Below are 15,678 nucleotides of genomic sequence, written 5' to 3'. Positions count from 1 at the left end.
CTGTGTATAAGAAGGCACACCAGCGTCTGTTCCTGCTGAGGAAACTCAGGAGCTTTGATGTCAGTCGGGACATTTTAACAACTGTCTACAAGTCAATCATAGAATTTGTTCTCACTTTTAACATAACATCCTGGTTCAATTTCATCTCGGTCAAAGATAAAATCAAAGCTTTCTCGCATCATTAACCAAGCATCCAAAATAACTGCAGCACTTTACGGAAAACTGACCTCATCACCGAGGGTCCCACCCACCCCCTGAACAAGTCCTTCCAAATCCTTCCATCAGGTCGCCGCTATAAGGTCCCTCTGGCCAAGAGAAGGACTTACAAGAATTCATTCATCCCCACTGCCATAAACATTCTAAACAAACTGTAAATCAACGGACCTCTGATGCACTGTGCCACTTTAGCCCACCCAATCTTTTTATCCCTCCTAACTTGATTTTCAGGAATACAGGAACTATGTATTTCTCTCTCAGGAACCTGTCTCACGTAATGTGTCTGTTTGTTTATACTGTGTGTCTGTGTGTTGTTTTTATTGTGCTGAAGAGGATTTTCTGTCATGACAGACAATTAAGTTTTCTCAATCAATCAATCAATCAATCAATCAATCAATCAATCAATCAATCAATCAATCAATCAATCAATCAAGCAATCTCAATGAACAGCATTCTTAAAGATAATCCCTCATTAGGTGATGATGAGATCTGGTGATGGCGAAGGCCAAAGAACATGATTTACACTCTGATACTCATCACACAATTCAATGAGCCCTGACAGAATCTCGTTGTGTCTTACTGACTCATGTTGGGGTCACTGTCAATTTGTCGGACATTCTCATATCTTCTTTATTCACCTGTGAATATTTTCCTCCTTAAAACAAAATGTGACAAATCCTGTCATAACATGATTTTCTAATTTAGTTGTATCTACATTGTAAAGCTCTATGTTATAACAAAATCAGATGGTATGTAGTACTATTATGCCACAATGAAAGCATCTTATTAATGACAGTACAACCAGTTCTCTTAGAATAAGCCTAATAGGGAAGCTGTGCTGATTTATTCTCTCATAATGGCAGCAATTTATAATGGAGATGGATGACTGTATTTCTTCTGTCTTAGATTATTCATACATTAAAAGTGCAATAATATTTATATTAAAAAAAAGAGAAAATAACTTCTATTACATCACGTTTTGAGAATGAAACTTGTGTAAGTGTCCACGCGGTGAATGATGGGAGAAACAGTGTTTATTAGAGATGCAGAACCCACACAGATAGACAAGGACTAAGAAGACTGCAGCAGGTCAAGGTGTTATGTTACATCTTATATTCTCTAACGTACACCTCTGTGGTTTTATGGTTGTTGTGAAGCCGTTCATGTGAAAAACGTATCACAACTGCTGTTTAATGCGTCAATATCCCGACTTTTACGTTTCTATAAACACATATTTCTTAGTAGTGACACATCTTCGCTTGTTTAGATGTTCTGTAGTCAGCCTGCTCTGTTGTTGAGGTGTCTGAAAAAAAGCCTAGTCATAATGAGAATAAAATGTAACATATATCATATATAACATATATTTTAATGTCAAGATATAGATTAAATTACATGTCTAAAGACGTAAATTCGTAACCATCCATAACTACCAACGAATATATTAGTTTTTAAGTATTAAATACAGGCACACATAAGGGCTAACATTGTAAGCAAAACGGGGCGGAGATTAGGACCACTGAAGCCTCCAGTAGCTGGGGGCAAAAATATCAGCCGGTTACAAAACTCAGCTGAACGGAGGAGTCTGTTATATATAGTTTAAATCACCGGAGAGACGAGTTAACAGTGAGAACAGACAGCAGAGAAAATGGACAGGACCGTCTGCCTCCCGAACCAGCCCGACAAAACCACCAAAGGTAACAAATGTTTATAGAAATTATGAATGTCAGTATTCATTTAGAGAGTTGTATTTGTCTTAAGTTAGCTGCAGTGTGTGACAATAGTGTAAAGTTGACTGTGTGAGCTGCTGTAGTGTAACGACTGTATAATGTAACCCGGTGTTATGTGAAGTCTGTTACCCCCTTAAATAATATCCCCCTGCTGTTAAAATAGTGTTTCTCATAGCACCGTATCCGCGGTTGGAGTTAGTTTATGTTCAGGGTTAGCTGGTTGGAGGTTAAGGTAAGCTTGGGTTTAGGTTAAAGCACCTCAGTAGACGACTGGTTGGGTTTTATGGAGAAGGAGGAACACACATGGACGGGGGAACAGACTTCGACGTAACACAGGTGTTAAGTCTGAAACTTGCATAACTTTGCAAATGGATAGTTTTGTGGGTAACATTTAACAGAGTAACTGCCTTTTATATGTGCATATTTAAATAGTACTTGAATGCACTGGTTATTGGACTGTACAGCCTTAAAGCAAGAGTGTAAGTTAAAGTTACTCTAGTGAAGATTACATGTTTAGAAGTCATTACATCACATTATACATTATTACTCTGCTAAAGTGCAACAGTGATAGTGACAGTATTTGATGCAGAAACATCAATGGCAGTGGTACAGTAGCTGTAGTATTAGCAGTATTGTACATGTGTTACATGTGTGAGAGCAGTGTGATGTAACTCCACCTGGATGTTTTTTGCAGTGACTCTGGTGGAGAGCAGCAGCACCCCCGGTGGGTTGGAACTGGTCAGTCCGTATCAGACCAACAGAGTAGGAGACCCCTCAGACCTGGTGGCCCTGGCAGTACAAGTACAGAAGGTGTGGACTCTACACTGACACTTCTTCATGCAAATTGATACACGTACAAACAGTGCTGACAGTATTTCTGTTGTATTTTTTTTTTTTTTTTTAAGGGAGATGATTTCATTAAAGCCAATGCTAGCAACAAGCTGACAGTCATCGCTGACCAGATCAGATATCTACAGGAACAGGCGAGAAAGGTAAGAGTATCAGTAAAAACACCACTACATCCACTGGATGGGCTGTTAGATAATACTGCACTGATACACACATGCAACTATTCTTGTTGTTATGAAAAACTACAGCATTTTTGATCATGCCAGAATGCACAAACCGGTCAGATTTGAACCATCTGTAAGGGATTTTGTGGATTGTGATCCGTTGAGAGCACAAGACCAGGGACCTGTACTACAAAGCAAGTTCAGCATATCCAGGATTTCTTTATATTGGCTGCCTTCACTGAGCCCCAGGATAAGCAGTACTATGAACCAGCTCAGTCATTTTTGGGTTTTCCAATTTCAAGTGCGTTCATATGAAAGAGGGGGGTTGAATATGATATGAGATGAAACGGTGATGCCAAATACCTGCGGGAAAGTCTATTGTAGGGAAAGTCATATTTAACGAAGTGAAATGTAAACCACAGTCTGTAATCATACAACAGATAAGTACATGTAGAAATAATAGAAATAATTTTCACATATTAGACAAAAACTTACATAAAGGAATAATTATATATGACTTAAGTATAGAGTGAGTATTGTTTGCTATTTAATTGTATGATAAAGAAACCATCTGAATATGTCACATAAAAAAACCTTAAAATAAATAGCTGGTTGTTTGTAGTGTAAAGCTTTGGTCCATGTCAGGATCATGTAGGAATGATGACTCCTTTTCTTCCAGTGATCTGATTGGTCAGTGGTCAGGGAGTTGACAGGTTGTGATCTGATCTTCTGAAGTTAACCTGCTTAGTTGGTCAGTATTAAGTTACCATGGTGATATACTCCAGTAAAATGTGAACCACCATGTTAATCCTGAAATCCCAGAATTAAACCTGAAGTTACCTTGCTAACCCTAAATCCTGCTTCATAATACAGGCCTCAGATCTCAAGTGGTCATGGTTATGTAATTATAACAAGAGCAAAATCTGATCTGGAAATGTTCACTTTTTGTATTCTGGATTTTTTATTTTATTACAAAAGATTATGTGAAGAGAAAAAAGATGAACTTTCAGCCAAAGGTAAATTAACATGCTGGTGTCATCAAGAAAGGAGAACAGATATGCTTCTTCATGCAGCACATACTTCTTCATGTTTTCTCTGTGCAGGTTTTAGAAGAAGCCAAAAGAGACGCTGACCTCCACCACGCTGCCTGCAACATTGTGAAAAAACCGGGCAACATGTATTACCTCTACGAGCGACAATCTGGACAGAAATACTTCTCCATCATCTCTCCACAGGTTTGTATTATACTGTAAATCACTGTTATGTCACCCATCTTTGAGGAAATGTTACATCATGTCAGCACAGTGTCTGTTACTCAACATCCATTCAGGGAGAGTGAGGTGGAGATAACACACATGACGGCCTAACACCTGTAAGTGTGTGTCTGTAACAGCAACAGCAGAGCTGGATGTGTTTGGTGTTCAAAGTTCATGAAACAGTGACTAGAAGCGGTAGAGACCAGACAACCAAAACACAGGCAGCTCAGGTTGGATTTGACTGGTTAGTTGTAGTTATGTGTGTTTTAAGAACAGACAGGATTTCAGCCACGATGGTAATGTAATTTTCTTTTTTGTCAGCTGTATGGAGACTAGGAGCTTGACATGTTTTCTGGGAAGTCTAAGACCGGAAATTAATAAATGTGTACCAGAAAATAATGTATTCTTTTCCCATTTTTCTCCAGAGCCAAATCCAGATTGCTTACTCTTTTAGACCATTTATGAGCATGATACTAAACAGAATAAGAGCTCTTTATTCTCTTTTTCGATTGTCCTGCCAGTTATTTTTGATTGGGCCAGAAATGGTTTTGTTTTAATTTTCAAATTTCATCAGTCATAAACCCAAAGATATTCAGCTTATGGACAGTAAATATTAAGAAAATACTCACAATTAAGAGGCTTGGTTAATTTTTTGTTTTCTTTTGCTTAAAAAACTATTATTAAAAATCAATGCAGATTACATTTTTTTTGTCAGTAGATTGATCAGCTCTACAACAAAAGGTGCAACGGTTAGAAAAGTCATAGAATTTTAAATTTGGAAGGAGGGGCTGTAAGTAAAATAGTTTTTCTCCTGTGTAATACAAACATCTCATTATAACACATCTTCTGTCTCCTCTCCTCTGGAAGGAATGGGGCCCAAGTTGTCCTCACCAGTTTCAGGGCGCTTTCAAACTTCAACACGACATGTCCTGGACCCCCATAGAGGACGTGCAGAAGAGGGACGCAGAGCTCGCCATCATGGACAAACTTCTCAGCCAGCAAACCGCCATACCACCTTACACAGAGCCCAACTTCAAGGGTCTCTCTGATTAAAAAAAGAGCTGAACTGAGACAAAGGACATCATCATGTCATTTTTTATAAAGGACACATGGTGGACGCGAACTGTAGTCTTAATGAACGTCAGTATGAACTGGAAGAAATGCTCACATGGATAAGAGTTGCTGATATCAAAACATCTGTCACACACTGCCTTAAGTGTATATTGCATTACTATAAGTTTTTTTTGTATTCATCATAATTTGCAGCCTTACGGATGTTTCTCCAAAATTCAAATGATATCAATTATTAAAATGATATCACTTTTACCAAATACATTATAAAATGTTTGCTACATACTCTATACAAAACCTCTTTCACTTCAGATTTAGTTGATCTCAAATGAATTTTAAAGGTGCACTGTGCAGTTTTCTTATAATGTAATCAAACAAAAGTTATGTTTAAATTCAGACACGCTCACCAAAACACACTGGGCCTCATAGAAGAAGTCAGAAGAGGCAGATTTGGCTGCATGTCATTGGGACAACTGCTTGGAGTCTGTATTCCAGTCCTGTATACAGCCGGCACACCTGTTACACCACTATCACACAGTATGCCAGTAACTAAATAATTAGTCAATAAATTGTGTATTATTAGCAATTTCATATTTTTATTTTTTAAATGCCTAGTCATTTAAAAAAAAAGTAATGGTGGTGGTAATGTCCTGTTTACATTTAATAAATCTTGATTATCAGTTTTTAGACAGTGGGATATTCATGATTTGTGCAGAGGCATGGTCTATTCTAAGGTAGTTGTACATTTGTTTGCAGAGTAAGAACAAATTCAGGTAAGAAAATATTGATTTGTGCTTAAAACGTTCATATGCACTGCTTAAGCACAGATTTATGTGTAAGTACTGTTTGTGAATGAGGTCCATTGGGTGAATCCTTCTGAATTTACAAATCTGTTGAATGCTTTCAGATTAAAGTTATAAATCATTTATTATTTACACGCTAGTAGTCACTGCTAATGCAATACTGCCACCAACTGTATATTAACTGAGCAGCATGAAGGCAGCAGCAGGATATACTGTATATTGTATGTATGCTACAAAAAAAAAGTTTAAACACTGCTTTATAGTCCCTCTAGTGGTCAAAAACTACACAGTGCACCATTATTGTGTCCTTTAGCCTAACCCTAACCCTCTTTCATTTTTTTCTTTACCTTTTTTTATGTTTGGGAAATAAAACTTTTGACATCCTGTGCAACTCATCCAATAAATAATGTATTTTGTAATTTATTTGTAGAGTAAGTAACTAATAGTCATCACTGTATTAGTTAATAAATTACAAAATGTTTCATGTTCTTTACACATTTGTTTAATTTCAGGTCAAGAAAATTAAAGTGCTTTGATTTTATTTTAAATCAACTGTCTTCAATCATTTTATTTTGAAAGTACACTTGAATTATTAAAGTGCTGACAAACATCAGAAGATTATTTTTGGGTAAAAGTCAGCGATTTCTTTCATTTTAAAAACAAGCTAGTGAGATGCGTCATGTTTATCTGTCTTCCTGCGAGGATGTAACAGTCACCAGGAAAGAGTTGGCGTGAGGCAGAAGCTGCCAGTTATCTGTGGCAATGTCAAAATGAACGGCGTCCTCCTCGCGCCTGATCTTCAGCAGCATGTGAGAGCGTGGGGGGAGGAAGAGAAGCACTTTGTGTTCTTCTTCTTCGCGGGACGGGTCTGATATAAGGTAGGGGAGGAAGTGTTTCTCCACCAAGGCCTCCAGCGCCGCCTCCTCCAGCTGGCAGCAAAACAGGCTGGTGGCTCCATCCTCCCCGCTCTCTGAGCAGATTTCGTCCCACAGTCCATCGAACACCTTCAGTTTGCCGCCGGTTCCCCAAGTTGTGGGAGCGGGTAGCGGCGTGAAGGTCTGCTGGAACAACACGCGCACATCTGGGAGGAGCGTGTGGCAAGAAAGCCCGTCCTGGGTGGTGAAGATGGCGCTGGCGTGGAGGACGGTGGGGTAAGGCCGCCATGGTTTCAGCCTCAGCTTCACCACGGGCGGCGTCCTCTCTCTGAAGAGACAGGGCACGCTGGTGTCGCCAAGCTCTTCATAGTGGTCGTCCGTGAGGTTGAAGTGCAGGCGGATGCTGAAGAGCTGATCGAATCGAGGGTCGTGATCTTCGGTGTAGGTTAGCCGGTAGCGTAAGACGATCTCAGAGGGGAAGTCAGGGTGGTGGAACTGAGCTCTGTAGGTTCTCACTGCTGCGCTCGCCTCGTCTGGACATGTGTCGTTGGTGCTTGAGTCGCTTTCACGATCCATCTGTTTTTCTTCTTGTAGCTCGGAATCGTCTAACTCGACCAACTTGACTATCGGCTTCTCAGTTTGGTGTATCGTCAGGACCCCGGTCAGCTCCTCGCTTTCCGACATGATGCACGACAGAGTCCTCTTCGCCACCTGCCGCCCTCCTTCGCTCGCTCCCTGCGCCAAAACTCCGGCCAGCTTCTCTTTAGACAGAGTGGTGAGGAGGGTGTAGTAGAGGCGGGCATGATCCTGGATGTCCGTGTCTCCGTAGCGACCGGCGAGGTGCTGAAGGATGTCTGCAAGAGCGTTGAGTAGGGAGTCAAGAGTCGGGTGAACCAGCAAGCGCCGACAAACCCCTAACACGCTGTTCCCTAGGCGCCAATCACCGCTCACGCATAACGACGATGAAGACGCGGTGATGACGCTAGAGAGGAAGCTGATGGTGGAGTGCTGAGGGATCTCTCCTTCTTCCGCCACTCGAGCCAGCATCTTCAGGTGCCGGCTGAGGTCTTGAATGGTGAGCTTGGCGAGCGGGGCCTCCGTGATGACCCTCTGCAGCGCTCGAAGGAACCCGACGGCCCAGGTGGACTCCGAGAGCCTCTCTTGGGTCTGGTCGGCCAGGTTGATGAGGTGCGGTGCCAGGCGGGTGTGTCGGAGGTAGAGCTCGCACAGCTTCTCCGTCAGGCCTCCTGAGAAGCGCTCCACGTGGCGGAAGTAGAAGAGGAAGAGGAAGGCGGCTCTGAAGAAGGTGACGACGATCTCTCTGCTGCCGCCGTTCTCCACGATGCGGAGCAGTGCAGTGAGATGTTCGTAGAGGTAGGACAACCCCTTGCCTTCCTCCTCCCCTTCCTCCTCCTCTTCCAGGTAGACCAGACACAGCAGGTTCAGGCGGGACAGCATGGTGTCGCTGTCGTTGAACACGGTGGGCAGCAGAGCGGAGGCCAGCTGGGGGGTGAGCAGCACGGGGAGGGACTCGTCGCCGTCGCCGCAGCTGATGGGTCGGTTCTCGGGAAAGTGCAGGAGGCAATCGGTGTAGAAAAGCTTTTCGGGCGTGGTGAGCAGAGGGTGCTGGGAGAGGACGACCAGACGTTTGAGGATGAAGGCTTCGTCCTCGGCGCTGAACAGGCTGTCGGTGAACGCGCACTTTAACAGGAGAGTGCTGTGGAGGAGGCCGACCTGAGAAGAGATGAAGAAACAAAATGTCAAGACTGTAAAGCTGCTCTTTGTGGACAGTTAATGAGATTGTAGCTTCATTCAAACCACGTTTTATACAAACAGGTGTCTGTATGTAGTTTAACTATTAATCTAAGTTTGCCATGTACTTTTTTTGTGGCAAATTGTTGTAAACATAGCTGCAGGCAGTGAATCGGACAGACTGCAGGTTGTGGTGACAGATAGGTTGAAACTGTATGTTGTCGTGTGTAGATTGTGTTTCATAGACCATCTTGCAACTTGAGTAACGTCAGACATTAAAACACAACTTATGGATCTGTGTGTATGATCATTATTCATAAAGGACCGTGCAAATGATGGAAGTTTCCTGTGAGAGTCTGCACACTGTGGTTCCCAATGCAGGTATAATTTAGTGGGATGTCACAAGTGATGTTTCGAGCCTCCTGCTCTTCTTCAGTCAGTCTGCAGACTTTTTTCTGCCGTAACAGATTTAGTTATTTGGTCCAGCACCTGTTTTTTTATTCTGGATGTGCTCGTCTACTACATAACTTTTTTATAAGCTTCCTGTGAGAAACAACAAAATGGGAGCATAGTGGGAGACAGGGAGTGAAAATATGGGAGAAACTCTGGAAAAAGGGAAGTGTAGGCAGGTCTAAAACTGAATTTTTGCATACAAATTGGTGACTAATGAAACAAGTAGTTTTGAAGTGAGTTCTTGTTTTAAAATTACTTATCTGGTTGCAATAATAGCTGGATCACCACCAGTTTTAAGGTTTTAGAGTTAAAAAAAACAAGACAATAATAAGATATACTGGCCAATTTTTTTACAGAAATACATTGTGAACAAACATTTCACATAATGACCTTTAAATTTGCAAAGTAAAAAAATGTGTTGTTTTTTTTTTAACAATTGAACAAACTGTATAATAGTGACACTGTTTTGTAATGACAACAAACATCTTTGTCATTAATGTGCCGCAATGTTTTGTTACTTGTCTGCTGCCATATACACAGATACATGTTGTGATAAGTCGCTACATATATAAGACTGGCTATACTTATATTCCAACATCTTTGTAGAATTTCAAAATTTCTACCACACAATATGGTAACCGTGGTTACAAACATCTTGTATAATGGCCAGCAAGCATCTTATGTAGAAGCAAGGAAAGTGAGGTAATGAGGTGAGACAAAACGCTGACTCAGTTTCAAGACACATTACAAGAAATTTACAAGGAACTGTGTGAGGCTACTGAGCACATTCCTGTTTAAAGCTGCACATTTTTAGCAGCCAATATCTATTGGAATATAAGTGAAAGGGAGAGGGTCCACCCAATTATATAAAAAAAAAATCTGTCTGTACTTCTGGTGAATAGTTTTCAGTTATAGGTGCTGAGTGTTTGGAGAGATCTCTGGTATAAAGATAATGTTGTGTTAATTCTGACTAATCTACAAAGCTCTCTGTGGACAGTTTTCACAGGGACTACTTTCTACCAAAGAAATAGTCCCAATGAAAACAGCTGATAGTGTGATCTGTAACAGAGACACTTTCTACTTCACTCCATTTGAAACTAACCTCGCTCGTGCCCAGCAGTCGCAGCAGCTGAGCTCTGAATATGGCAGGGGGGACACCGGGAACCATGGCGACCACCTCTATCAGTCTATGTAGCAGCGCAGCTTGACACTGAGGAGTGAGGAGGTAGGACTCCTCCAGCAGGGAGGACAGGACCGAGCGTAACTCCTTGCAGTCAGGTCCAGTCTGGAGAGTGGGGATTGTACCCATGGGGCCCAGGATGAGGGAAGACAGTATGGATGAGTCCTTGTTATTCATCAGGTCTGAGTCCTGCTCTGCTTCCCATGCAACTGATGTATTTCCTCCCAGAAGAGCTTTAAGATGATCGGCACCTGCTCCTGTTTCCTGTGCCAGCTGATACACTGCGTTTCTTAACACCAGAGTGTGGAGTCCTGCGTAGGCCTGGTGGATCCTGGAGGTTTCTTTAAGCCGAAGCGCACCCAAGAGCTCGAGGCGCTGCGAGAGAAGGCCGGGGCAGCAGGCCTCCAGCTCCCGCAGGCAGTCGCACGCCGTGGCCCGAAGAGAACGAAGAGCCCCGTCACCCTGGAGGTCCCCGGTGTCCTGGGATAACTGGAGGAGCTGGTCCACAAAGTCTTGAGACGCACGGGAGCGGTTGCTCACACAGGAGGTGCAGATGAGGACAGATGTGATGGCCAGGAGGAGACTGCAATGAAACTGGACGGATTTGGAAGGACACTGGGCGAACACAGACATGAGCTCCAGAGCTGTCTCCTCTCCCACAGAGTCTGAGGGACACAGCAGGGTCGGGTGCTCGCAGAGCGGGGACAGCAGGAGGACCTGAGGGGATGAAAGATGGACACATATCAGATCACATATTTTGATTGCATGAATTGTTTTGTGCAACAAACTGTGGGTTAAGTGAATTATCAGCATTTTTACTGTAGAAAAATGTTTCTAATTTATTTCTGTCGACTAATCGATTAATAAACTGATTGTTTCAGCTCTTATCAGTACAACTTCCTTGTTTTTAGACATGTTCAAATCCAGTAGATTGGTCGTTATTATGTTCAGCGTGCAACATGCCAAACTCCATTTAAAATTCTGGCATTTTAGTGTTGCAGCTTTGACACCACAAAGCCTGGTGTTAAACACTGAAACTTGTGTCTGCCATTATGGAGTAAAAATATTTAGACCAGAGTAGTTACATTTGAACTACATATTTTAAACACTAGATTGCATGAATTGTTTTGTGCTACAAATTGTCCAAACTGTTTTTCAGGAGCTGCAGTCAGTGAATTATTGGCATTTTTGCTGTAGAAAAATGCTTCTGTTTATCACAATTTCTGCTAAATTATATTTGTCAAATAATGGATGAATTAACTCATTGTTTAAGCTCTTGTCAGTACTCCTTCCTGGCTTTTTAAACCAAGTACATGGGTTGTAATTGTTTATACAGAGTACAACACACCAAACTTAAACACTGCAACTTATCATATTTGCCATTATGGAGTTAAAATGTTTAAGCCAGAGTAAAGTTACATTTGAATTAACTTTTTTAAACACTAGTTTCTAAATATAACGTTAGCAGAAATCAGTTTTTACAGCGACAAGCGGTGCTACATATTTCTGAAGAATAGCTGAGAGGACTGGGTGTTATGGTGAATTTGGTTAACGGTATATATCTGTCTTTTTACCTTGACGCTGTAGCTGGCTCTGTCATCCCGGAGCTCACGGAGCAGCTCTGCCAGGAAAGCCTCCGCTGTTGTCCCGGAGAGGAAGCGGGACGGACTGCGGGAGAAAGCAGAGATCCTCTCGGCCCAGTTCGCCGCCATTATGGCTCAAATAACACACTCAGTAAGAGTCATTGCACGCAATAATGGTGTGGTTTAAAATGAATCTTCTCCTCACGGACATCAACATCCAGCTGCACACCACTGAGTTCCGTGTTATGTCACATGACACAGGGTCGGGTTGGTTCATTGTCGCCCTCTGCTGCTCCGGAGTGGTAACACATACACTCATTCATCCATTGACTTGACAAGGAGAGGGTGTGGTTATACCTTACCAAATATATAATTTCTATTCAATTAAAATAGGTTTAAATGAACTCTAATAGCTGTAATGAGACTGAAACTCAAGTATTAGAAGGAAAAATGTGTTTAGTTTATTGTTTTTTTTAAATGTCACGTTGGCCGGCCCAGGACCAATATAAAACTACGCCTGTATGTCTCTCATTGCTTAATGTGAACAAAAACACTCATTTGTGTCTTTTTGGTAATATTTGTGGAGCTTAACCCTGGTTCTATTTTATCCCAGTTGTTTGTTAGTGTAACTGTAAAATAGCTGATGTTTCGTGTTATTAACATGATACTATATGTTGCTTAATACTTTTTAAATGTAAACTATGTTTTACATAGTTGGTGCGTTAGAGGGCGCTGGTGAGTCATGTATCATCTAATACACAGTAGAAGAAAAACAAAACAACCAATCAGATGCTCTCTCTGAAAACCGACAAGGAAATCATTTTAAGGCGCCACTTTTTGTAATTTGTCCCGTTGGAAGAGCTGCTTTGTTTTCAGTAGTATTGGTAGTAGTTGTTGCTGTTGACAATGGGTGAAAACACGTTCCCCGTGTACACTGCGGAGGCGATAACCAACTTTTACCGAACAGAAGTTCTTACCGGACAAGAAGCCAAACATTTCGTAAAGACTGACCTGACTCCTGCTCCTAAGGTAACGTTAACGGTGACGTGAAGGCCTGCGTGTCTTACTAATGCTGTTTGTATGTTTACCAAAGACCAAGAGAGAGCAGTTATTGTGAGACAAAACTACTTAAATGTGATTCATTATCGCCATTTTTATGATCTAAATAGTCAGAAAAGTCATTCATATTTAACAGGCTGATATGTTGTTGTCCTCCCTTCAGCTGCAACGAGAACAAAGAGACATTTTATACTAATACATACTGTAGGCTGGGATTTGACACACTGGATTTTAATGCTTCATCTTCAAATATATCTTTGTTCGATCTTTTAAAAGTAATTTCTGCACAGAATGAGGACTGAGGGTGTTGTCTCCCACCACTTGCACTAGTATTGGTTAATGAGGACATAGATGTATATCAACGCTGGCTTTATAAAATGCACATATGAGCAGACATGTGAGTCATTTTTTACAGATTTTTCAGTAGGCACTACCTTTGAACCTACAGTCTATTTTGCAAAACTCTCCACACTAACCACACAACCTTACATCAGACCAGTACAACATTATACAGCTCTTGCAACAACAAACTGTGAACTGATTTTCTCAAAGTGTGTCATTGTGGAAATACAATTGGCAAGGTAGTGTAACAATGTAGAGACCAAGAAGTGTGTTATTAAATTACACACTGAGTGTAAAACAGACTGGCATTCAGTTTATCACACTTCGTAAATGCAAGTCTGACTGATACTGGATTTATAGGGCCGATGCCAAAACTGATATTAGGGAGTAGAAAAATTCTGATATTGATAAATCAGCTGATAATATTAAATATACATAATATGTACATCAACACACTTTTTTTTTCTAGGTGTGGTTACCAAACACTTTTTTTGGCAAAGATATGTACCGGAGGCCATAATATTTAACAATTTAAGAATACATAACATTTTCATAAATGACATCAGTAACGAAACAGTAAACTTCACTGGGAATTCATTATTTATTACTCTTAAATTTGGGGTAAGGATTAAATATACATAAAATTTATATATTAGAGCCCGACGAATATATCAGTAAGCCGATATTATCGGACGATATTGACCTATCACAGATTATATCGATATGAATATGTTGTCCATTATGTGCTGATATTGTGTTTTTTCAAGTTATATATTTTATGTATATTTGACCTTTTTCTTAATTCAAGTTTAATATATGCATATGTTGTTGATTTTTTTGTTTTGCATGTTTGTTTTTTAACAACAATTTTAACAATTAATGATTCTAATGATTAAATTCACAGTGTAGTTTACTGTTTCAGCACTGATGTCATTTTATACAATAAAGTTTATAGTTAAACTATAATATCATACCTTAATTAAATTTGAGGGATTGTTACAAAAACTACTGTGTTTATCTATATATTCTGTATATATAATATTATCGGCCAATATATCGATAGTGGAATTTTTTAACTCTCTAATATCAGTATCGGTCAGGCCCTAGTTTATTTCCTCCTAACCTATATATCTTTTTAAAACAAAATATTGGCACAGACAGCATAAACACAGATACTAGTATATCTGTGATAATGTCAATATTGGCTGTTAATATTGGTTGACAGATATATCAGTCTGGCTCTAGTTTCAGAGAGAGTGCTTCAAGAATCTCTGTTGGTGTTTAAACATTCAGGGAAAAAAACTCTAAGAGGGAACTTTCTACAGTGTGGAAATCAGATTGAATCAGTTGTACATGACACTGGAGATATTTCCTCTGTGATCACATAAGCTACACATCAATAACACATTTTTCAATTCTTCTCTTACAGCCAGAGGCGGTTCAGCAGCTCTACAAGAGAGTGTTGCATCTCCTGTATCGCTTCAGACCTGAGTGTCACTCCATGGTGAGAACTGCAGTTATTAAATACACAGAACGAATGTAACCAGAACACTCATCACCTCATAAAGGTGCTCTTTATTTTTTAGTTGAAAGCTTGATAAACATTGTCACTGTCCATCAGGTTCCACTTATGGAGAACATCCAGTATCCAGAGTATCATGAGGGAGTGGCTGCTATCATTAGCGTCTACGTGCGCATGTGAGTTTTCATTCTTTCCTTCTTTCATATTAGTTTAGTTTTACATGTATCACTTTTTAACAATATCGTGCATTTTCTTCTCAGGCGTCAGTTTCTGCCCATGTGCTTCGTTTACGACTTTTCACTGAATGACCTTCTAGCACCAAGTAAGTCACTTTTTATTTAAATGTATTCACATATTTCCTCTCATAATAATAATAATACTACTGCTTTTTTTCTTCCTTTTTTTTTTTTTTTAGAAAAACAAAGGACTCTGACTATTCTGAGCGCCATCATGAACTTTCTGCACTTCAGGAAGCAGAGGATCGAAGTGATCTCAGAGAAACAGGCTAAATTAGTACGTCTGCTCTGCTCTGTAATGAAAGCACTAAAATAGAATATGGAGAATCCTTAACTGGAAATATCCTGTTTAATAATTCAAATTGTATGAGTAAATCTTGAGAAATATTAAAATAGACACTGCTGACCATCTTCTGTAGAAACCACTTGTTGTAACAGTGACTCTTCCTGTTATCAGAGAGCAGACATGGACAGACTGCAGATATGCACCAGAGAAAACCTGGAAGCAGAGAGGAAGATTGAGATGCTGACGTAAGTGTTGGATTAAACACATATGATTATTTTTTTATTTGTTTGGTAAAATGCTTTAA

At 40.4% G+C, this 15,678-nt stretch overlaps 3 protein-coding genes across 3 annotated transcripts in view; 2 read left to right on the top strand and 1 right to left on the bottom strand.

Moving 5' to 3' along the window:
* Nucleotides 1–1,761: 1,761 nt before the first annotated feature.
* On the top strand, nt 1,762–5,457 carry c3h1orf50 (chromosome 3 C1orf50 homolog). The gene is made up of 5 exons (XM_062415817.1): nt 1,762–1,910; nt 2,638–2,753; nt 2,849–2,935; nt 4,060–4,191; nt 5,080–5,457. Exons 1-5 carry the CDS (start codon nt 1,862–1,864, stop codon nt 5,263–5,265), a joined length of 570 nt encoding a protein of 189 aa, XP_062271801.1. The 5' UTR covers nt 1,762–1,861; the 3' UTR covers nt 5,266–5,457.
* Nucleotides 5,458–6,629: 1,172 nt separating this feature from the next.
* On the bottom strand, nt 6,630–12,145 carry ap5b1 (adaptor related protein complex 5 subunit beta 1). The gene is made up of 3 exons (XM_062415816.1): nt 11,921–12,145; nt 10,269–11,063; nt 6,630–8,695 (listed from the first exon to the last, which is right to left on the bottom strand). The coding sequence occupies exons 1-3, from the start codon at nt 12,056–12,058 to the stop codon at nt 6,770–6,772; spliced, it is 2,859 nt and encodes a 952-aa protein (XP_062271800.1). The 5' UTR covers nt 12,059–12,145; the 3' UTR covers nt 6,630–6,769.
* A 672-nt stretch (nt 12,146–12,817) lies between these two features.
* The window catches only part of nuf2 (UF2 component of NDC80 kinetochore complex), a 5,236-nt gene continuing 2,375 nt past the window's right edge, over nt 12,818–15,678 (top strand). The window contains exons 1-6 of the mRNA XM_062416278.1: nt 12,818–12,958; nt 14,760–14,834; nt 14,952–15,028; nt 15,113–15,174; nt 15,268–15,365; nt 15,546–15,619. Of these exons, the coding sequence (XP_062272262.1) occupies nt 12,836–12,958; nt 14,760–14,834; nt 14,952–15,028; nt 15,113–15,174; nt 15,268–15,365; nt 15,546–15,619 (509 nt within the window). The 5' untranslated portion in view covers nt 12,818–12,835. The remainder of the gene's footprint in view (nt 12,959–14,759; nt 14,835–14,951; nt 15,029–15,112; nt 15,175–15,267; nt 15,366–15,545; nt 15,620–15,678) is intronic.

Source organism: Scomber scombrus, chromosome 3, assembly GCF_963691925.1.
Source record: "Scomber scombrus chromosome 3, fScoSco1.1, whole genome shotgun sequence".
In the NCBI taxonomy this organism is placed as follows: domain Eukaryota; kingdom Metazoa; phylum Chordata; class Actinopteri; order Scombriformes; family Scombridae; genus Scomber; species Scomber scombrus.
Note: the sequence above shows the minus strand (reverse complement) of the source record. Positions and strands in the feature narration are given on the sequence as shown.